Source organism: Podarcis cretensis, assembly GCF_951804945.1.
Source record: "Podarcis cretensis genome assembly, chromosome: 1".
NCBI lineage: Eukaryota > Metazoa > Chordata > Lepidosauria > Squamata > Lacertidae > Podarcis > Podarcis cretensis.
Genome location: NC_137170.1, coordinates 30193779 through 30217684, shown reverse-complemented (window position 1 = coordinate 30217684; position 23906 = coordinate 30193779). Strand labels below are relative to the sequence as shown.

Below are 23906 nucleotides of genomic sequence, written 5' to 3'. Positions count from 1 at the left end.
CTGATTTTGAGAGGAGCTGATGTTTCACATCTTACAACTGTAACTCACATCAAGCTGAGCCAGGCTGCATCCTATGATGTTGACCGGTGGGGAGCAGTTCATACAGGACTACCACAGCATGGCAGCTGTGTTCACAGTGCCTGCAGCTGAGCAGAATTTGATCCACACCAGACGGAAGCCAACATAAGTCTGAATCCCATTTTCCTTTTGGATGGCCCAGAAAAAGAGGGACTTGGACATAAGCATTACAAACAGTGCCACCAACTCTTCGAAGCAGGGAAGTGTGATAAGGTGCAGCTCTGAACAGCTTGGTACCATGTTAAGAACAGTTCAACATGAAAGTTACTGGAGTCTGTAGTGACTAGGGATGATGAACAGAATCCAGGAATTCTATTCTTGCAGGATTGTGTAATTTTATGTGTTTAAATCTTTTTTTTTCTGTTGAGGGCTGCATTGCACCCGGGATAATCTGTTGGGGGGCCACATACCTGTGATGGGCAAAGTTTAGGTGACAGACACTGTAGATGACAATATTTGGTTTGCATATAGTCCATTTCAAGTTCTAACGTGAGATGGGTTTAGTGCAATTGTCAGGGCATTGGGCTAGGGGCTGGGGAAACTGGGTTCAAATCATGAACCTTACTGGGTCACCTTGGACCAGTCATTATCTCTCAACCTAACCAACCTCACAGGGTTGTTGTGAGGATAGAATGGAGGGAGGACTATGCATACAACCCCGAGCTCTTTGGAGAAAGGCAGAATGTAAATGTAATAAGTGAAGGGCTGGGATCTGACGACTGTGACTTTGGTGACATGACAACCCAGCTGACTTACTCTCTGCACCACTGTGGTAGCTTGCTAGAAGATGGAACGACTGGCCTGCTTTTTTGCTGCTCTTTGCCATCACTATTTTGGATGGCAAGACAGCATTGTAGCTACCCACTCAGCAAGGGCTGGGTGATTCAGGTGGGCAATGGGGTTTCACTTGAGCCTATAAATGTTGCTTCTGACTCTTGTCATGTAGTCGCTGTCCGAGTTCCTCTTAAGGCTTAATTGTCAGGCTTTATATTAGCCAATACTAGTGGGCTTCCTGCACACCATACATTTAAATCACATTTGATACCAGGCAGCCACCTTCACTGTATATCTTTCAGCACCTGCTAAAATATTATTGTTTTAGACAAGCGTGCCCAGATATGTAGAATGTTGACATGTGTTTCAACCTGTTTTTAGCATATTGCTGTTTTTAATTGTTTTTGAATGTTTTAAATAGCTGTTTTGAACTTTTTCTATCAAAACGTTGCTTTATTTCCTATTGTAAACTGCTCTGAGATTGTCAGGTTCTTTTACAAACAAGTGTTTTATATATATATATATATATATATATATAAACACACACACATACATAAATTTGAAGCATTTTTAAAGCACATCACTTCTCCCAGATAATCCTGGGAACTGTAGCTTGTCAAGGATACTGGGAATTGTAGCTCTGCAATGGGTGCAAACAGCAATTCCTGGGACCTTTTGAGGGATGCCGCATGCTGTAAATGTATGTTGTGTCTGTAGCCACCACAGCTGAAAGACCCTCATGTACAACATCTCTGCAAGGTAGGCTAATAGTAGTATCAGATAGGAGAAATGGGGCCTGAGACAAAAGGGAGATTGTTTTGCTTAAGGTTCCCTTAGAGAGTTCATGGCCGAGGAGAGGTTTGAAGAGGAGGTCTCTTCCACTTTTCCAGCGGTTAAGCTCTGCCAGGAAACCTTAGTTCTGCCTTGATGACAGCATAGCAGCAGCAAAAAGCCAAGCTCTCTGCCCCCCTCCTCCTCCTTTTCCAAGCTAGTCCTTGTTATTGGTGAGTTTGTAGTAATGGGTATAATTAACACACTGGGGGTCATTTCTGTGTCCTGCAAAGGAACAGAATGAGCCACCTGAGCAGCCCTAGTCATGATTGCTCTGCAGGGTTATTTTCCTATCCCTTAAAAAACACTTCTTTTTTTTTTTGCTTTGTGCTTGAGTTTTCATTCTCTCCTTCCTCCTCTTTGTGTTAAGAAAGCTGGAGAGCAGAAATGGCCTGTAAATCGCATTCATGCTGAGCTCAGGCTAGGTAGGCTGGTTAAAGGTCACTCTTGGACTATATATAGCTTCTTTTAGGCAAGGAGGTTGTGGGAAGGGGCGAGGTAGGGCAGAATATTGCATGTGATTTGGGTTGTGGGTGGGGGACACACAAGGATTGTGTGAGCTTTCCCTCCGGTTCCCCCACCCCCGTTTTCCCACCACAGCAGATCCAAAGAGCTCAGGTTTGGAACTGAATCAGTTTAATAATCCCAGGGGAAAGGAACCTTGAAGGGTGATTATCACCATTATAAAATATTAACTTTTGAACAGCCAGATGGCTTCCCAGCCTGAGTGTTTCTGAAGGGTCTGGCTGTGCTGCCACAGCCATGCAGCTGGTACTGACTAGTGTGGCTTTGCTATTTTGCTTGCCCTCCCCCCCTCCCCACGTGGAGCCACTGGTGGCATTTCAACTCTGGGCTCCACCTGACTGACACATTGGCTATGGGGCTTTCAGCATCCCCGAAATCCTGCTCTACATTTTGTACTGTTAACTCTTTGAAGAAATTGAGTTTTAAACCTCACTTTCTTTTTAAGAAAGAGAGGAAAGGAATGGTCACCTTCAGGAAGGCAAAGTAAAGTAAAGATGGAAGAGGAGGAGGACACAAGCTTAGTATTTGATCCTATGGGCCAAATAGGGTGTCCTTTTTTGTGGGGGAGAGAGTAGGATTTGAGTCTGATTTGGTTTGCACGTAGAGTTGCCATTGAAAGCACAGCTGTGGTGGGTGCCTGGGATAAAGCTCAGTCAGTAGAGCATTAGACTCTTAATATCAGGGTGATGGGTTTGAGCCCCACATTGGGCAAAAGATGCCTGCATTCCATTGCTCAGAGATGGGGAAATTGTTTTGCTGTGCCTCTAAGCAACATAGGTTTTCTTGCCTGCACTTTATCCCTTCATTCTTAGTCAGGAGCAGCCTAGTAGTTAGTATCCTCCCAACCTAGCAGTTCGAGAGCACATCAAAATGCAAGTAGATAAATAAGTACCACTCTGGCGGGAAGGTAAACGGCGTTTCCGTGCACTGCTCTGGTTCGCCAGAAGCGGCTTAGTCATGCTGGCCACATGACCTGGAAGCTGTCTGTGGACAAATGCCAGCTCTCTCGGTCAGTAAAGCAAGATGAGTGCCGCAACCCTGAGTCGTCGGTGACTGGACTTAATGGTCAGGGGTCCCTTTACCTTTAGTAGTTGGTATACTGTAGAGGGAAGTGAAGGGCAAATGGAGCTCGCCAACCTGGGAAGGTAGCTCATCTAGGAGAAGGAAAGCTCTGATCTTAAACCTCCGCTGTCTTGTGGGATATCTTCAGGCAAAGTAAAGGCTAAGGAGTAAACCCTGCACAAATCTGGAGTGCAGTCACTAAGGATGGTGCCTTGTATGCCTCCTTCCAGCAACTCCTACAGCTAAGTGTATTGCTCTGCTTTCCTTTGGACCACATCGGTGAGGCTGGGGTGTGTGTGCGTCTTGTCATCTGGGCAGCTTGGGACCTCCATATACACTGCCCAGGCTTGCACCCTGGGGACATCACTGCTAATGCAGCAGTTTGTCTTCACCCCCCCAGAGGTGCAGTCCATCGTCTCTCGAGACAGATGCCAACAGCAGTATGGAAGAATTCCTGTTCTAGAAGATGCCTCTTGTAGGTACCCAGCCTGCATATATTAGGGGGCAATATGCATAAAGATGAATATATTGGTGAAAATAATATACAAAAGGCTTTATATTAGCAGAAATTGCTTGCAAAATTGGGTCCATTGGTCAAAACTGCATACAGAGATGTGTTTATTGGGAGAAATTCACACTAAAACAGTGAATAATTTTAATGTTTTAAAACCCGCCACAAAACTGCAAGTTGCTGCAAAATGTGAGGAATTGAATTTAAGATTGGAAAAACAAGACGCTGAAATATCCTTACATCTCTACCCACTTCTGTTTTAGGGCATACGTAGTTCATGCAGGTCATGCATATTGGGCACCATTGCTGTACTGTGAAAACTAAGAATGCTTCCTAGAAAGTGCTCAAATTCTATCTGCCTTTGCCTGTTGCAGAGGAAGATATTTGGGGGGGCAGGGGTGCCAACTTGAATAAAATATTGGGTGGGGGGGAGGTAAGCCTTGCCCCGCATAATCGATCACATGACACTGTGTCACACACACCATTTCAATGGCAATACCCATCAACTTTGGGGGTCCTGGACCCCTCAAATATTTTATTGGAGTGCTGAGGCCCCCGCACCCCTAGGAATTGGCTCCTATATTTGGTGGTTTGTAAGCTGCCTTTCAGGCAGGAACTGAAACCCTCCAAAGTTTGATTGACGTCAACCAATATGCTCAGTGATCAAGAGTCTCAGCTGAAGAACCCCTGATTGAACCCTGGTACATAGTTCAAACAAATTACAGGATCAGTTACTGTCATCTCATTTTGACGATGTGTTTGGGAAGATCCTAAACTGGTTGGCTTTTTTAAAATAGAGATATGTGAGAAGCTGGTGGCAGCTTTGCCTCTGTCTCAGTTTAAAGTCCATGTTGTTCTTCCTGCATGTGGAACTGCTCAAAGCAACACTTAAAATATATACACCCCTGAGCAATTATCAGCGGGGGAAGTGGCTCATGAAGTAGAGGAAGCAGGCAGGGGAGATTGACAAATCCAGACTATGAAATCTTTTTGAACAATTGGGTAAATACCCACATGTCAGCATGGTAACCAGCTCCCTGTCTCCAGAGCAGTCTGTCATGTGGCTAGACATTTGCAAAGATATTAACCCTACATAAAAAGTGTGCCAGTGGGTAATTATGGAAATTAACTTGCAATTAGATAATGTCACTCATACACTTTGCTCTCCACACAGTGTGGATAAGCCTTGGAGAGCTGTTCTGCAACAAAGGTGGGGTCTCCCTGCTCAGAGCTCTAAAGCAGATGGATCTGACTTTAGTCCCAAGCTGCTTCTGTGACCTGGGCAAGGTGTCCATTGTTTTTGTGGAAACTGAGGCAGAGATCTCTCTGCTATGGGTGTTCTAGCAATCAGTCCAGGGAAAGGTTTCCCAGCCTCTTCTGAAATACTAGGCACACACTTTCATCCCTGCGAGTTGGAAGTTTGAATAGAGCAAGCAGTGTGTTTCCAGCCAAGGGTTCCCCAAGCAGAGAATGCTGAGCCATCACCTTACATCACAAGTTCCATGCTTTGCCTCCCATACTGTTCAAAAATCCAAATCCAGGGAGGCAAGAGTGTATCAAGGCTCAAAAATACCTTGTGAGTTGTTATCTCTCCTTGACCTCATTTTGCACGTGGTTCATGATGACCTGGTAGATTAGTGGAAATAATTTTTCTGGTTGCTTAAGGTAAATTAAACTAAGCTAAATTTGTTAAATACATACGAAATGCTACTTTTCTGGGCAGGATTTGTCACAAGCAGGCCACATAGATGGAAACTGAAGATGGCACAATGCCCTCCCCTGGTTAAGAGGGCAACTGTTTTTCTGTCGAGGGCCATATTCACTCAGGAATAATCTGTTTGGGGCCACATACCACTGGTGCTTGGGGCCAGACATCCTGCCCAAGGTGGGTGGGATCACTTGTTTATATCCATGTCCTCCCTCCCTCCCTTCGTCTTCCTCCCCAGCCAGGGGAGGGGCAGGTCATTCTTGCCGGAGGTCTGAACTATTCACTTGCAGAGGTCTTTTGATATCAGGTGGAGGTCTGCATGTGGCCCACTCCTGCTTTAAGGCATTCTGCTCCCCCTCTAGACATAATTAAAATAGGGCTGCACTCCTCCTCCCCACTTAATTTGCACTTGGCCACAGATGTGTTGCCAAAAATAGAGGAAACACAACAACAGAAATGAGGACACATATTTGCATATGCTAATTTTATTTGTTTAGATGCAGATTTGGAAATAGTTACTATAATTTAAATAGAAGTACATCTCACTAAAGTGAGGAAGACCGACCAATTGACCTGTGTGCTCTGCTCAGTCTGCTGTCCGGATCCCTAATGGTGGATGGGCAACTTCAATCTTCCTCTGTCCCTTTAAACCAGACTTGTATGGAATGGCCCTTCAGTCAGAGAGAATGCCTTGAGGTGGAAGACTGACAGCCCTCCAGAGAGTAGGCTGTCCTCTGTAAAGTAATATACATACTCACCCTAAGTTTATTGCTTCTAGACACTGGGCTGTGTTCAGTTGTGTCCCTTGCACTGATGCAAAATTCTTTCATCCATCAGAGCCTTCCATTAGCCAAATTGGGAGGGAAGCAATATTTGACCAACCCATCTTCCCCTGTAGTCCCTGTGTCACCTCCCAAGGTGTTTGGCAGTTTTCTTCAACTCCCTGGATCAGACTTCAGGTGTTTGAGAGAGAGAGGAAGGAGCAGGGATTGCTTGCAGCAGTGGGGAGGGAGAATCAGCAAAAAATTGGAATGTTCTGTTAGATAAAAGGGCTTCCTGTTAGTATGAGACCTGTTCAAGTTCTTGTTCAGGCTTTAAAACTGGTTGACATGGGTGGAGTTGGAGAAGGCCTCGTTTTCCCCACTGAGTAGTTCTGAAAGACAAGCACTTTACACATGGGGGTAAATATACCGAAGAAATGGGACAACCTTCCCCTTTCATTTTATTCAGGAGAGATTTATTCAGTTAGCATACCACATTCTGGGATTAAGTAATGATAGGGTTTGGTGAAGTACAGAGCGTATGAATCTTGCTTGTCTTGAATTTTGCATTCGTGTTCTTCCTTTATACCTAACTGGAGATGTAATCCTCTTATTCTATTCCCTGCATTTCTTTCCCTGTTAATGTCTTCTGCAATGGTAGCCAATGTAATTCTCTCCAGATGTTGTGGACTACAGTGCCCACCATCAATGAGAGTAAGCTATCCTCACTGGAAGTTGTAGTCCACACATCTGGGTGGCACCACCTTGGCTATGTCTGGTCTGCTGAGTGTTTTTTTTTTTTAAATGTGCATCGTGGAAGAAAGTTTGAGCACCCCAGTGGACATGGTTGACAACTGGTAATGGAGTTGCAGGATGGGAAGGAGACATTGGTACAATGGGGCATTGATCTCCATTCATATCCTGGGCGAGCTTCCTCAGATTCTGTGAGCAAGGAACTTTCCCAAAGAATTGTGTCTGGTGCCTACATTGCAGTTTTTCCTGTACCAGGTGATGGCATTTCTATTTTCTCAAAATAAAAAAAAATCCTACCAGTAGCACCTTAGACACCAACTAAGTTTTTTATTGGTATGAGCTTTTGTGTGCATGCACACTTCTTCAGATACTTTAGATTCTTCAGATATTTTCTCAGGCGTTTTAATTTTTGTGAAGTCTTGGCCTGGTATACAGTTTTAGCTGTGCCTAATGTTATTGTCAATATGATGGCTTTATTGTCTATTTTATTGTCTATTTTATATTCATATAGTCGTTTTTATTATGTTGGTGAACCTGGAATCTATTGGGTGGAGGGTGGTATACAAATATTTCAAGTGGATAAAATAAATAGCTCCCACTGAAGTGGTAAGCCTGTGTCTCAGCTGTACTGCTTTAGGCTGCAAGTAGAGGCTCGCTTTGGATGCATGAGGAATTCAATTTTTGATGATTCCTATAAGGGACACAGGTGGCACTGTGATCGAAACCTCTGAGCCTAGGGCTTGGCAATCAGAAGGTCGGCGGTTCGAATCCCCGCGACTGGGTGAGCTCCTGTTATTCGGTCCCAGCTCCTGCCCACCTAGCAGTTCGAAAGCATGTCAAAGTGCAAGTAGATAAATAGGTACTGCTCCGGCAGGAAGGTAAACGGTGTTTCCGTTCACTGTTCTGGTTCACCAGAAGCGGCTTAGTCATGCTGGCCACATGACCCGGAAGCTGTCTGCAGATAAACACCGGCTCCCTCGGCCTATAGAGCAAGATGAGCGCCGCAACCCCAGAGTCGTCCGCGACTAGACCTAATGGTCAGGGGTACCTTTACCTTTACCTATAAGGAATTGCCTGGTCCACACGTCTCAGGCTAAAGTATGGATTGGAATTCAGCTATTCACAAGTTTTTGCATTTCTACAAAAGCAAAAATGGCAATTTAACTTTACCAGAGTACTCATTTAAACAAGTATATTTTGAGAGAATACACACATTAAAATACATATTTAAATATGTACATTGAAGGATGTTGTTGTTGTTGTTGCAGATTAATGTGGGAAGGCAGTGAATTTTGTAAAAGATGTACAACTATCACAGAGCAGAAATAGCCAGATACATGCCCTTAACTGTGGTTGGGGACTTGCCTGTTTGAATGCTTCCCAGAAACAGCAGATTGTGTGAGCTGTCATGTGCTGTCTGAAGGGCTACATTTTAGATGCAGATTCGGCACCTCTGAGAAAGCGAGGACATAAGAAGTTCCAGAACATGACACCTGACATGATGGTTTGCCAGAATTGCTGCTTCTTGATCATGCTCAAAAGACAGGACTCTCCCTTCCTGGGAAAGTCGGATGGTTGCTGACAATGGATGTCTTTCACTGTATGACTGAGTACCTTGTTTTGTCCAAGTCACCGAATCCGGCAAATGCAATCTCCCTGCAGAAGAAGCAACTAGTAACTTTCTTTAAGTAGATCTGTTCTGGCTAGCATGTTCACTGCACTCTCCTAAATGCTGTGTGCCCGGGAAACCTTGCTATGGTATCTATTACTTATTTAGTTCATTTATATCCCACCTTTTTATCCAAGGAGCTCAAGGTGGTGTACGTGGTTCTCCCCCTCATCATTTAATCCCCATAACAACCCTGTGAGGTAGTGAGAGGCAGTGACTAGCCCAAGGTCTCCCAGTGAGCTTCATTGCTGAGTAGGGATTTGAAGCCTGCTCTCCCAGGTCCTAGTCAAACATTCTGACCACTATACCATGTTGGATCATACCATCAAGTTGGATGGGAACATGAATATACCAGCCATCCATGATTCAGATTATTGTGCTCCAAAAACAGAAAAGAAGTGTGCTGTAATAAAATGCCTGCTTTTGAGGGATCCAGGGATGTGCGGTCAGTTCAAGGCCTTGCACATCAGAACAGTGCAAGCCAAGATTTATACATTGTGGAATATGGTATTACATTAGCCAATACTACCTAGAATCTATGCACACTGTAACTAAGGGCTTATCCACACGCCTGCTTCTGCCGTGCCTAGAAAGCCTGGCTCCAAGCGATTTTCCACTTGACCCACACTTTCTAGGCGTGAGAGTGAGTGGTTTCTCCCTTGCCCCCTTGTTGGTTTTAAAAGTAGCGATGCCATTGAAATATGGAACCATCTGGTTTGTAAGGCTTGCTTCCATTGCAAAGTGAGCTTAATTTCTCCCCAAATTTCTTATGCTGCTTGGATTATTACTGGAACCAGTGTTGCCTCTCCAGCATCTAGAATGATGCCATAGCAGCGTTCTAAGAGACAGGGAGCATGAGAGACATGACATGTATCCTTGGCTTGGAGATGGGCACACTGAAAATTACATGACCCATGGCCTTTTTTTTACACCTGTAAGGAATGCTCACATGTCTGTTGCCACCAGATTCTTTGGTGTTTTGTGGTCAGCAGTTAACTCCTCTCAGATGAAGCTGGAAATGGAGTTTCTGGATCCTGAAATGGACACCTGCCAGTGCTTTTTTAGTGTTTGGTACCAAAAGCTTGTGATGAAACTTTTTACATCCCTATACTAAGGCCAAAACTTCCCTTTCCATCTGTGCATACTGGCACTCTTTTTCTGTAAGGGATCAAAATCATGTGCCACTCATTTCCAAGAATCATTGTATTCTTGTTCCAGTTCCCTCCTTTGTTGCATCAGTGGACAATTTAGATTTTCTTTTATTATCAGAATATTTTAGAACAGAAGTTGTTTGGGTTAATTGCACCGGCTTTTCAAAGTTCTTTTTCAAATTTTCATTCGCTGTCAGCTATTCATTATTTTTCAGCGTGGCTTGTAAACTGACTCTTGCCAAGCTTGATATTAATTTTTCCAGAAGATTCACTGTCCCTAAAAAGTTTTCATCATAATTCCTCCTCTTTTGATGATATACTATTGATATATTATCTGTTTCAAATATTTATATACCATCGAATTGCAAAAGGTTCTGCACAGTAAAGGTTAAATCCATAAAGTGTACAAACAAAGCATTGATTGATTGATTGATTGATTGATTGATTGACTGACTAACTAACTAACTAACTGACTTTATATACCACTCTATACCTGCAGGTCTCAGAATAACATCAAAATATGAAACCACAAAATACATAATCAAAATAAAAACAACAACCCAATAACCCCTCCCCCCAAAAATCCACATTTTAAAAGGGCATAGGATGTCAGTAAAATCAACCATAACAAATCAAGCATCTTATAAAATCAAAGCAGCAGAATGAAACCAAAGTATCACCAGAAACCGGAAATAACAACAGTTACCCTTTCAACTAAATATCTAGTTTCTTGAACTTTAAACTGTCCTTTCTGCTTAAGTCAGCTTTGCACTTGCAGCTGTAGCCCATTCTAGTGCTGGATATATTCCTCCATCTTTTAATGTGCATTTATCTATTTTTGACCTAAATGAATGTATCAGCAATACATTTGTATTTTCCATGCCTTCAACTATGTATTTAGTGTGGGTAAAGGCTGGGAATCAGTGGTAGAGCATCCACTTTACCTGCAGGTGGTCCTGGCTTTCAATACCTGGCATCTGCAGGTAGGGCTGGGGAAGCCCCCTGCCTGAAAGTTTCCAGACAGTCCTGAGAGAGGTATACCAGTGGTGCTTCACCAGCATAAGGCAGCTTCTATTTTTTTCTTTTTTAAATAAAGATATTAAAAGTGCATACAAGTGATTTCTATCATGTGGAAGTTAACAAAATCTATATTGTTGATAAATATTGGGTTCCAGCAGCGTCAACAAATTACTTCCATGCCTCATGTTCAGCTCCAACAGATAGTTAACTTTCCCTTTTAATATATTTGCTGAATTCCTTTGGATCTAGACAAAATCATAAGAGTCCTCCCCCCATTATGTGAATACCTATACTTTTGAAAATTATTTTCAAAGATACCAAATGGTCAAGTTCTTCATTTAAAGTCTAGCTGAATCATTTTAAATGATGAATAATAGACTGATTTTTGGAGAGCCAGTGGACCATTTGTCCATGCCCTCGGAAATATCTTGATTTTGTTGTTCGATACAGGTGCACTGTGACCTTTCTGCTGAACATTCTTATCTTCCTTCGCATCATAACCTGCTGCCTACTTGTGAATTTTGCAACTTTAGATGAATCTCTTCCAAGATAACGGCATCTCTGCCCGGGAGCTTCAGCTCTTTAGGGGCCTTCAGGTGCAAATTAACTAAGATTGTGCAAAAGAGCACAGTTTAACGATTCATTGATTCTAGAGTTTGACAGGGGCTAGTCAGAGGAGAAGAGAATTCATCTGTTTTATCCATTGCTATCAGAGATTGTAGCAGTGAGTCATTTCAATCACCTTAGGCTACATAAAGAAAGGCACAGATTTTTGACAGAAAACTGGCTCTTTGTATCACCTGCTAGCAGAGATTACCTCAGATAATTTGTAGCACCAGTCATCTCCACCCACTTATGTTCCTGGGATACTAGGAAAGAGTAGGGGGATGAGTTCATTTCTTCCACTGAATATACACGAACCATAACTTTCATTGCCTTTGGTTACCCCAGTCACTTTAATAGATTAGAGGTCATCCCCTTCTCCCAGACTCATCTTGCAGAAGAGATCCAAATGCTAGCAACATACCCTCCATTATGTTGAGTCCCCAAACCGGGCTGCACATCTTCCTGGCCATGCTCCTGCATGAGTCACATGACTCATGTGAGATCATGGTACCCCAAAGATGTTATGTTGGGTGGGGGTGGGGGGCTGTGCTCTCATGTGGAGATATAGGATGTCCCAGCACTTGTGGGGTATGTAGCAATTGCCATGAGCCCTTCTGTAAATGTAAGGTGTCACCTTGTGCATCCACCTAAATAAGAACATAAGAAGAGCCTGCAGGATCAGGTCAATAGCTCATGTAGTCCAGCATGCAGTTCTCACAGTGACCACCTGTGGGAAACCATCAAGCTTGATGCACAAATCTTCATTGGCTGAGAAGCAAAATGGCCACCAATCCACTCTTAACACAGGAGGTTGCATGGCTCAACTTTTAAGCCAATTATTTACTGCTCAGAGGTGGGCAATGTAACAACCCTCTTTTGGGCAAGGTTTTTGTTTCCTTACAATTTCTCTGGGCATTCTATTGCAGGATCTTTAATTTGTGCTGCAAGGCCTGATATTTCCATTTTATTTTGGGCTGAAGATGAGAGTGCTTTCAGGCATGCCATCCATTTATTGCCCTCATCACCCCCAGAGAAACTCAACCTGTGACTTTCTTGGAGAAGAGAGACTTTTTTTTAAAAAATGCTAGTTCAACAGCAATTGAGTTATGTCATCACTGCAAGTTCTAAGGGCCTTTGAATTGCAGGAGCATATTTCTGGTGAATGTACAATTTATTATATTTCTATTCCCATCTCATCAATAATTCCAGGCCTGGGCCTTCTCTCGCCTCTCCTGGTTATCTTCTTCTGCACAAATCACAAGCTGGTTTTAGTATGACCACTGGGGAGCCAGGAGGAGAATGGTAAACAGAGGATGTTCCACTGTAACTTTGCAAGACCCAAGAGGGAATAAAGGTTTCTCAGTGCCTCCAGTTTTTCGCTGCTTCCGTCCGTCAGAACCAAGCTGTTAGCAATTAAAAGGAATTATCTTCCCCCTGGTTTTGATTTGATTGCATTTGCGTTTATAGCAGTTTAGCTAACAAGCTGCAGGCAGACTGCCGCAGGAAGTATCTTACGCTGGGCAGTGAATGTTCACATCGTTTTTTGCTTTCAGGTTCTATTGTCACACTGATTTTAATTTTTGTTTTCATTTGGCTTGTTTTAAGTGTTGGTTAAGGTGCAGTGTGGGAGCATTACATCTTTCATTTTGGGCCTAGTTTACCATCCACAATAATATATCTCTATCTCTATGTCTCACAGCGATCCCACTATAGCAGTTGTGCTCTAGGAATAGTGAAAGAACTTAACATCAACTCTGACCTAGCCTTCTGAGAATGGCAGACAAAATTCTGATAAACCACCGCTGACCTCTTGGAAATGTTAGGATAAGAGTGTCTACCCCAGCTGTTTTTAGTGTGATGTCTATACAGTGAACAGCTTGTGTCATCTGCTCCTCATCTCATGCCAAGAACCAGCCAGTGTAAGATTGTTCTGTATGGTAATCCAGTATTAGGATTTGAAAAGCTGGTAAATTACAGATCCTATTTTCTGCTCCTCCTCAAACCTGCCAGATATTGCACTTGTTCTGTCTTAGATCATCCAAATTTTAGCCTAGCTCAGGCCCCGCTTCACTAGACCCTAGCTCTGCTGCACTTGGTTAGAATGGGAGGGGTTGTAGCTCTGACTTGGTCCTGCATTTTATTCCTGATATCACATTCCTTAGACCAGGCATAGGCAAACCTGGCCCTCCAGATGTTTTGGGACTATAACTCCCATCAACCCTAGCTAACAGGAACAGTGGTCAGGGATGATGGGAGTTGTAGCCCCAAAACATCTGGAGGGCCGAATTTGCCTATGCCTGCCTTAGACCTTGGAGAACTGCTGTCAGTCAGAGTAGACAACACTGTGCTACTAGGATGAGAAGTTGTATATTCTGGAAGTGTATACTCGACCAGGCTAAGCCTCCTAGAGCAAAATATACATCAGGAGGTTTGTTTTCTCAGAATCAAGTATACATTACTTCTGGTACATCAGCTACCATAGCTGCTAGAGGGCTGTGAAAATTTGTGTCCTGGGTCTATTTTAGACTCGTCTACTCATATGCCATAGGGATGCAGGTGGCGCTGTGGGTTAAACCACAGGGCCTAGGACTTGCCGATCAGAAGGTCGGCGGTTTGAATCCCTGTGACGGGGTGAGCTCGGTCCCTGCTCCTGCCAACCTAGCAGTTTGAAAGCACATCAAAGTGCAAGTAGATAAATAAGTACCGCTCCAGCGGGAAGGTAAACGGCGTTTCTGTGCACTGCTCTGGTTCGCCAGAAGCAGCATAGTTATGCTGGCCACATGACCCGGAAGCTGTACGCCTGCTCCCTTGGCCAATAAAGTGAGATGAGCGCTGCAACCCCAGAGTCGGTCACGACTGGATCTAATGGTCAGGGGTCCCTTTACTACCTTTACCTTACCCATATGCCATCTGAAACCAAAGGGGCACTTTGGTTGCCAGGTGTGAATTTTTTCCAGCTCTCCTACTCCACCAATTGGTTTCAACTGGATTTTACCCATCTACCTCTGAATAGCATCACACTGGCACAAGACTTACTGTAGCAGTAGATACACACAGACACCCTTGTCTACAATAGACTGAGTTTGGCTAGGGAGCACAAAATGCTTGGTTGACTTCTGCAGTACTAACAACTATCATACGATTTCCCAACCTTCTGCCCACCAGGTATGGTTGTATTCTAAATGCTGTCAGCCCTAGGCAGCATGGCCAATGATCAGGGATGATGGGAAGGGAGGAGACACTGCTATTTAATATCTAAGGGTTTGTTCACACACCCAGCCCTAGTGTGAAAGTCATACACATCAAGGGTGAGCCTCTGGTTCACATGCCCTCCCATAGTGTGCATATTCCTTCTGATGTTAACCGCATTTATTCATGGAAATCTGGGGCTACTTACCTGTAGGGCAGGTCCCAGAAAGTATTGATTCTTTGTACAGTGTGGGAGGATCACAAGCTTTGGGCTCACTGCTCCACTGTACCTTAAGTGCAACCTATGCACCAGGGCAGGTTCATGCAGGGAACAACAAATGAGATAACTCAAAACATGATGCCCCACTGCATGGAAACTTGATACCATTTTGCAGTGCTTTTGTTTTGGGTAAAAAATGAGGTGCTGTATTTGATGGGAAGGAACCAGAAATATAATTATGCTCAGTGTAGATCCGCTATAGTCTACATTTATGAGAGCTGAACAGTCTAGTAGTCCTTAAGGAAGACTTTGTATTGTGCATGCAACACAGTGTCCGGGTGTTGGCAAGATAGGTTCTTTTCAGCCAGTAGTGTCTGTGAAACACTAGCATCTTCAGTAGTAGTAAGTCACTGAAAATTTTGGATTAATCCTGTGCCCTCTCCAAAGGGAATTTAAAGCAAGAAAATAATAATAATAAAAAACACTTTCAGTGACTGAATTGCTGTCTCTGCAGTGTGCTGTCATTTTGCTCTGGAGTCTATCAAATTAAAGATTGAAGCTGGCATAGAAGTTGTATATTTGATGGGATTTACAGGGAGGATGTTTTATGGAGCTTCTAGGAGCTGTTTGGATATCCTACAGTGGAGGTCTGCAAGGCACATGTAGCATGCCTAGCAGTACCTGATTTTCTGTAAGCTTTCTGAGATTATTGGATAGCTCATCAATTTTCACTAGGCCCTGGAAGTTCATGGACATGGTTTTTACATGGCTGGGAACATTCCTAGACAAGGTGGACTTGGTGGACTTGGCTTCTGGACCTCTGCCATCGTTGAGAAGTGTGGTGCACATTCCACCACCGTGGGGAGGTGCAGCGGGACCCCCTGATTTGTAGGGAGGCATACCCTCTGCTGCTGTAGGGTGATATGGCGAGACCCTCTGCCATCGCGGGGAGGCCCAGCAGGGCTCTCTGCCGCTGCAGATATATATCATGATATATCGAGATATAGTGATATTCAGCTGGTGATATATCATGATACTGAAAACCAGATATTGCCCAGCCCTAATCACTAAATGACTTAGGACCAGATTATGGACCAGTTGCTCTGGTATAGGACTGGCCAATAATTAAGATCAATGGCACAGCCCTTGCTTGGAAGAACCAGCAAGTGAGCATTAGACAAAGGGCCTTTTCTCTGCTGGTGCTGCATCTCTGGAATGCCCTCCCAGTAGAAATTGGTCAGGCTTCTTCTTAGTGTCTTGAAAGACACTTTGAAGAAGCTGCTCTTTATTCTAGTGTAACACCTAGTTTTATTTCTGCCAGTATTTTAACGGCCTGGTTTAGACACATCACTTCAGCCAGATCATGACTAGGTGTGAATTAGTGAGTTTGTAGGCACTTGCAGCCAAAATGGCTCCTACCCTGGTCCTGTTGCTGTTATGTTACCCAGAGCTAAGGCATGGCTTGACTTAGCATTATATCTGAACCTTGCTTGTGATTTGCCCTGCTCCAGTTGAGCTGTAGCCAAAGTTTGCTCTTGGCTTACCACTCATGATTTGTCTGTGTGATACAAACTGTGAGTCTGAGCTCAGATGTAATGCTAAGTCAAGCCATGTCTTAGCTCTCACTGGCATCACAGCAGGGGGGTGGGGGGGGAGGAAAGCAGCTGTGATATTTGCTGTATCTGCTCAGCATTGCTTGCAAACTGGGCCAATATGTGACATCTTTTATCCCGCCTGCTGTTAGATTTTTTTAAAAAAATTGTTAATTGTTGTATTTTCCCCCTTTTACTGCTTTTTAAAAAATATGGTCAGTTGTAGCTGTACTTTTTATTTATAATATATGGTTTTATTGTGTTGCATGCTGCTCTGAGTATTTTTAGCTGAAGAGTGGGCTATATATTAGTGTTATTATATTAGTGGCTGAATGTGAGTACCTTGGTTTAAGAACAGTCCTGTTTAAGAACGATTTGATTTACGAACTCCGCAAAACCAGAAAAAGTGTCCTGGTTTGAGTACTTTACCTCGGTCTAAGAACGGAATCCGAACGGTGGAAGGGCACTGGTGGCGGGAGGCCTCATTAGGGAAAGTGTGCCTCGGTTTAAGAATGGCTTCAGTTTAAGAATGGACTTCTGTAATGGATTAAGTTTGTAAACCGAGGTACCACTGTAAATAAGTTTGTTTTGGCCTGTTACAGGCAAGATGAGTGGAATTAACCCTTTTACTCTTTTCTTCCATTGTCTCTCTAGGGCCTGATTGCCAAGAAGTGAAGAATTAGGGGCTGGATCATCTTCGGTACACAATGAAGATTGACTTTGGTTTTTCTGTCCAAGGCGTCACATGTTTGATGAGTTCACTATCTGCCATGCTTTGCTGCCATCCCCATTGCTTCTAAGAAACCACAGTTTGGAGACAGGCCATTGACTCTTCCTCCACCCTTCACTGAAGACAGCTGGGGTCAGCAACGCAAGGCCACAGCAGGAAACCTCAACCTTTGAAAACAAAACCCACCCGCCTTCTGAATCCCTCGCACCATTTCCTCTCCTTCTAGGATAAAGGCCTCTGGATCCTAAGGGATAGCTGAGATCTTTCCTTGGCGAGGAGAACTTGCCTCTCCAGTCAAGTGTTTCCTCTCTTGTGGAGTTAAACGGCTGTAGTGCCTATTACCAGAGCCATCCTCTCTGGTGTGAGTGGCTTTAATTTTGTTTTTCTCGTAAGGGAGAAAAAAAGAAAGCTTCTTTCAAAAATGGGCTTTACCTTCCGCTCTGCCTCTTTCACCCTGAAGCTGAGCTTGGTGCTGGGCTCCTTGCTCAGCCTCTGTCTTGGACTAGAGTTCATGGGGCTCCCCAGCCAGTGGGCCCGTTACCTCCGCTGGGATGCAAGCACAAGGAGTGACCTCAGCTTCCAGCTGAAGACCAACGTCTCAGCTGGGCTGCTTCTCTACTTTGACGATGGCGGTGTCTGTGACTTCCTCTGTTTGTCCCTGGTGGATGGGCGCATTCAGCTCCGGTTCAGTGTGGACTGTGCTGAGGCCACAGTTGTCACGGATAAGCAGGTCAATGACAGCAACCTGCACTTCTTGATGGTTAGCCGCAACCACCTCCGGACTGTTCTTGTGCTGGACGGGGAAGCCAAACCTGGCGAAGTGCGCCCTCAGCGCCAGTACATGAATATTGTCAGTGACCTCTTTGTGGGAGGTGTCCCGTCAGACATCCGCCCTGCTGCCTTGACCCTCGACAGTGTCCTGAGTGAGCCACCGTTTAAAGGATTTATCTTGGACCTGAAGTACGGCAATTCAGAACCCCAACTCTTGGGCCACCAAGGGGTCCGCCTGGACATGGAAGGGCTATGTACAGAGAACCCTTGCGAGAATGGTGGAACTTGCTTTCTCCTGAATGGCGAGCCACAGTGCGATTGCTCAGCCACTGGATACATTGGGAAACTCTGTTCTGAAGGTAAGAGATCATTCATTCTTCTCCTGGCTTTTTGCTGTAACCATATAGCAGTCCAGTGATCATTGGCCTCATTTATTACTGTCTGTTTTAGGATTTCCAAAGACCCTAATGCTCTTCAGAATGACATGTGGGAATCCCATTGTTAGCCAGCCATTTTAAACCAGAAATCAAAATAGTATAGGAACTGCCAGCATTATAACCTGAGTTTGTATTCATTTTATTGCTGCACATTCACAGCTTGGTTATTAAGGATTCTCCTGTGTTCTGTGCTTTTGGCAGAATTGTAGAATTCATTACTCTTACCCACCCCACCATCTGCCTTAAAAAAAAAAAGAAATATGGACAAATGGTTAGTTAATGGAAAAAGAAACTCCCCTATACCTCCTCCATTTGAGATATTCCGTAGTAGTTGCAGCACTGATCTCCTTTATGTGGCCAAGGGAGAATGGAAAAAGTAAGTATATGGGCATTGGGACAGAGATGGCAAAGCTCGAGTGCTTTGTTGAAATTATCCTATCTGCAATATTTTGAATGACGTTTAGGTGTGCGCGTGCTGATTGATCTGACCAGGCTGAACGTGATGGAACAGTTCTGGTGGGAGAGATGGATAAAATGCCAAAATATCATTAGCTTTGTTACTTCAAATGCAATATCGAGGCTCAGTGTTTTGAGATGGGGAAGAACTTTTGGTGCACACCAATTCTGCAACCCTGTTTTTTGTCCTGTTCAAATCTTCCACTAATATAGAAGGGCTCAGAGGAAGGAAGCACTCACCACCTCTATATGCGCCATAACATTTAGCACGAGGAGTTCTGTAACGAGCTTAAAAACATAGGAAACCTGACAATGTAGGAAACAAACATCAAGGAAATGATTTAATTGAGTGTGCCCTTTTGCCTCTGTTTGTTTTTGGTATTTGAGTTGTTTGATTAGTTTTGGGAGATGGTTCTCTTTCTCTCCACCCACCTCTGACTTCTTCCCTCTTCATGATTTCTGATGAAGGCTCAGCCTTACACTTACTTTGTTACGAGCTGTGACTGTGTATCCTCACTTTGGCGTTGCCGGAGGCTGTGCAAGAAGGAAGGTAAAAGAAGGGGTTCAACACTTCCCTCACCCAGAGACAAATGAAAACACATGCCACAAAAGCTATTCAGGGACCAAGAGGAAATGAAAGCCAAGTGATGAATTTCTCCTTGAGTCGTGCCAGTAAGTTGCTGTTGGGTGAAATAATCCCCATTTCCTTTAGCTGGATGAAGACTCGGATCCAGATGACTTTGGCTGTTTTCTAATAATTTGCCTGCTCATTACCTTGCCCTGCTTGTTTCAGTGCTGGAAGAAATAATTTTTTTGATTCTGGTGTGCAGAAATCATATTCCTGAATTCCCTATTATTATTATCATCATCATCATGATTATTAATGGCTTTACTTTTCAACAGGGTGGCATCGCCATTAATCCAACCCTCGCTTTGGACCATTAACCAGTTTTTACACCATTTGCCAACCTTTGGATTTCCGCCTCCTTTTGCAGATGGTCACTGGCTTTTGCTGGGAGCTGATGAGCCCCGATCAATAGCTCCTGTTTTAATAGCTAAATGCAACGTGTACCTTTTTAAATAATGAGTTCTCTTGACAGAGTTCAGGCCATTACTTGGCTATTGATTGATACCTGTGTCTGCAGATGGCAAAACCACAACAAGCTCATTATTCTGTGGATGGGGGGAAAAGATATATAAATAAATACTTAGCAGAACCCCGCTGATAGTGGAGTTCCATTTACAGTATCCCAGATTCATTAATGTGAACAGCAGTTCCAGTTAGTAAACCTCAGTGCACAGTAACATCTCCTAAATAAATACTTGGAGAAATTTTGCAAAGTGCATCACATGTACAGGTGACCGGTTCAGTAAGAGACCATTTGTAGACTGGTGCAGTCAGTTTTGAAAAACAACAACTTTGGGTCATAACTGTGCATGGTAGTGATCTGCTGAATGTGACATAAAAGCCACTACAGGAGCTATAGTGGAAGATAGTGCAAGTTTCGTGCTCATTTCCGTGTTTTTTGCTTCCAGAAATAATTCGTTTGCAAATAATATGGAAATAAGTGCTGAATGTTCACTGTATTCCACTATCTCCCAGTATAGTTCTGGAACTGGCTGTAATGGAACTGCATAGAATGTGGAAATTAGCAGTTGGGGAAATTGGATTTGAACGTATGTGTATGATGGTGTGTGTTTGCAAACACAGGTTTATCTTCACTTGACCATGTTTTATATTTACGCATACATTCCCATGCATATGTAACACGTGTGTTTGCGATGTCTGGTTTGTCCCTTGTATCCCTGTCACCATTGGACTGTCCCCAAAGATCACCTCATTCAACCCCAGTGCCTTCCATAGTATGATTTTAATTTGGGTAGGCCTGTCACATAAACTGTAACCACAGCAGGCATGGGGGTCTTGTATCTCCTGCCAGTTCAGTTCACAGAAGAGGGGTTTCCAGTTTGCACGGTTTTAAGGAGATACACTTCCCAAGCTGCACATCTGGCCCTGAGACATTATTTGGGTTTTGCAGGTGGAGCTGAATGGAAATTCTGTTAAGCGCTTGTGTCGAACTCCTCTGGTGGCAGCAGAACCGTGGAGGCAGCATTGCTGCCAGCTTCACAAAGGGACCTCTCAAAAGCCTCTTGCCTCCCACAGGGGCTGTTTCTAAACGCAGCCTGAATAGGGGCCTGATTGCACCTCTTTCCTTGATTACAGAGCAAGATTTCCTGGGGATGCTGCCTCCTGAATGACAGAGAAGCTTGCCACTCTGTAATTATCACACTTTTAACTGCAGAGTGAACAGATTTCTCAGAACCCCCCCCCCTTTAAAAAATACAGGTTACTGTAGGGCTTACCTTCCACCTGAGCCTTTGGTTTGGCCGTGGCTTCCTGTTCCAGATGGGTTTGGATGGCAGCTGCTTGCTTCTCTCTTGCAGGCATGCAGTGCCCTGTTGCCACCTCCCCTCAGTTTCACGACACTAATAACCACTTTGGCATTTTTCCAGGAGCCTGATGGCTGCTCTTAATTTGCATACATTTTGTAATCAAAAAACAAATGAACATGACCATAATATTTGCCTCCACTTGCATCTTCCTTGATGAGTGAATATAAATTGCTTGTTGTTAAGAATTCACCACTGGTAAACAGCCACTGCATTTGTCTGCTTCTTGCCCTGTTGTTAGAGGTTGAGGGCAGACCAATGTCTTCCCCTTCTGGTTGTGATTTGAACAGCTTGGACTTAATTCTCCTGTGGAAAATGGCACTTAAGAATGTTCCTAGTAACCCAGGACTGTACAGTAAATGGAAGCAGGGTGACAGAGGCCCTTCAGAGCAATATCAATTATTTTGATCCATGGTGCTGTTTTTTTTTGTGCATCACTTAGGGACGATTCAAACAACCACTTCCTTGTTGTTGTTGTTTTAAATGAGATGGTGACATTATTGTCTAAATGGTCCCAGCTCCCAGTTTAGCAGATGGCTGCAAATGAGAAATGGGGAGCTGAGCAAATGAGAAATGGGGAGCTCTATGACTGCATCAGCCCAATAATTTTCCACCTGGGGTGGCAAAACATAATCACGGATGTTGGGTGGAGGAAGGCCATAGAACACTTGTATGAACCAGCTCCAATTAAACCCCTTTTATACTTCCATTCATTCTTCCTAGAGCAAATTTATTTTGCACATTTTGAGGCTGTTTTCCAATCATGTCTTAATTTGATGGTGATCCAGATGGTCACCAGAGAAACAAGACAAACTAATTAATGGCTGCAAAGTGCTTCCAGGCTGCACAGTGCAGCATAAGCACAGTTTGTTGTCATTAATAATAATAGTAAATATCAGAGAGGAAGGAGATCTGCAGCCTTTCAGTCTGGTCCTGAAAGTTGTTCTAATTGTTGATAATTTATGAGGATATAGCACCCTCTCTTAAAACAAAATAGCATGCATTTTGTCTTAGGTACATAGTGCGTGGCAATGGAAGGAGATGGGGGGGGGGGAATCCCACATTGAGAAGGGAGAGACTACATGGCCAGTAGAACCAGCATGTTCCTCAGAAGTTACTTTGCTGGGTCTTACATGTGTGATAGATTTGGAGGGTGTTTTACAATCCTAGTCTGTTTGCAAAGTTCAGAGCATATTCTGTCTTGAACTCTGGACAGGTTTCTCTGTTATATGAGCAATGTTAGGCACTATCATCCATCATACTAGTAAATGATTGTGGACTTCAGATGAACTGTTCCGTGGCATGCTTGCTGTGTGGGCAAGAGATCGCCTTTATTATGTCACTGGTGAAGATGACTCAAAGGGTTGGTATGCATCTCATCCTTGTGATTCTTTGTGTTGGGAAACTCACCCTAGGCTGAGAAACCGGAGGTGTGATGCAGAGAAGGAAGTGCATTCTCCAAATTCATGGCATTCATCTTGCTTCCCACTTATGCTGTGGATCTCAGTGTCTTGGCTGGCAGAAAATGCAGTTTCTAAACTTCTGGGAAGGTAGTTTAAAAAATGATATTTCATCAGGGATTCTGGTGAGCAGTGGGAACCTCACAATTTATAGCACTGTAAGTATCTCATAGAAGAGACTGAGGATGAACAATCCCTAAAGCACCAAGAGAAGACCTACACTTCACCTCTGTTCCAACAGCACATTGTCCAGGGAAAAGGTGACTATGCATCCTGTGATATTACTGATGATCTCTCTTCTGAGTCAGTCTCCCTTTCTGCTCTTGCCTTTTGGTGTTGGTCATCCCTTTGGTCATGACTGATAACCCCGCTGGAGGAAACCAGCAGGGTTTTTAGAGTTCTGCTGCTGTCCGGTGACAGCAACAAGGGCTAGAGTGAAATTGCACTGTCCTCCCACAATCCTTCATTGCAGACACATCCGCTCCATTCTTAGAAGTGCTTCATGTTTGGGAACTGCCTGAGGGATCAAATTGGGCTATGAATGGGAAGGGAAATATGCTGAGATGGAGGGAGTAGAGGTTTTAATATTGTTTTTAAGGAATAGCAAATGGAGATGTTCTATGGAGCTTTTGAACTGGCTCTGCTTACCATGTGATTTGATTGTTTAAAAGATCCTAATACAACCTGTTGTGTTTCCTGCTTTATTTTTTTATGTGCATCTTGCTGTAGGCACTTGGAGTACAAACACAGAAGGGTGTATAAATAAATTATTTTCAACAGCCCCAGTGAAGACCTGTTTAAGACACCTGTATACCAGCACAATAAAAGCACTTTGTGCAGTAACTCTTCAAAAAAAAAGTCCTCATGAGAATTGATTAGCATTTGCTACAGTAGAACCGTGTCAACGACCTTTGTTCTTTGGTTGTGGCTGATAGGAGTTGGAGTCCATTAATACCTTGATGATGCTCAATTGACTACACCTGTTGTAGTTTGACTTACATGATCTTGAGGATGGGAAGGTCAGATGGGCCTCCTCTATCAAAGGAGCTGTTGGAGCCATTGCCATTGGCATGGCAGGGAAGTTTAGCCCGTTGTGTGTGTGTGTATGTGATCAGATTGTGGTCCTGGAATGCCTACTTACAGAAACTGAG

General features: G+C 43.8%; 1 protein-coding gene across 8 annotated transcripts in view; it reads left to right on the top strand.

Annotated features, from left to right (window-relative positions):
- Positions 1 to 23906, top strand: part of NRXN3 (neurexin 3) — a 1235498-nt gene that overhangs the window by 51705 nt on the left and 1159887 nt on the right. For all 8 annotated transcript variants that reach the window (XM_079988538.1, XM_079988533.1, XM_079988539.1 and 5 more), the window contains exon 2: positions 17105 to 18310. In XM_079988538.1, the coding sequence (XP_079844664.1) occupies positions 17602 to 18310 (709 nt within the window). In that variant the 5' untranslated portion in view covers positions 17105 to 17601. The remainder of the gene's footprint in view (positions 1 to 17104; positions 18311 to 23906) is intronic.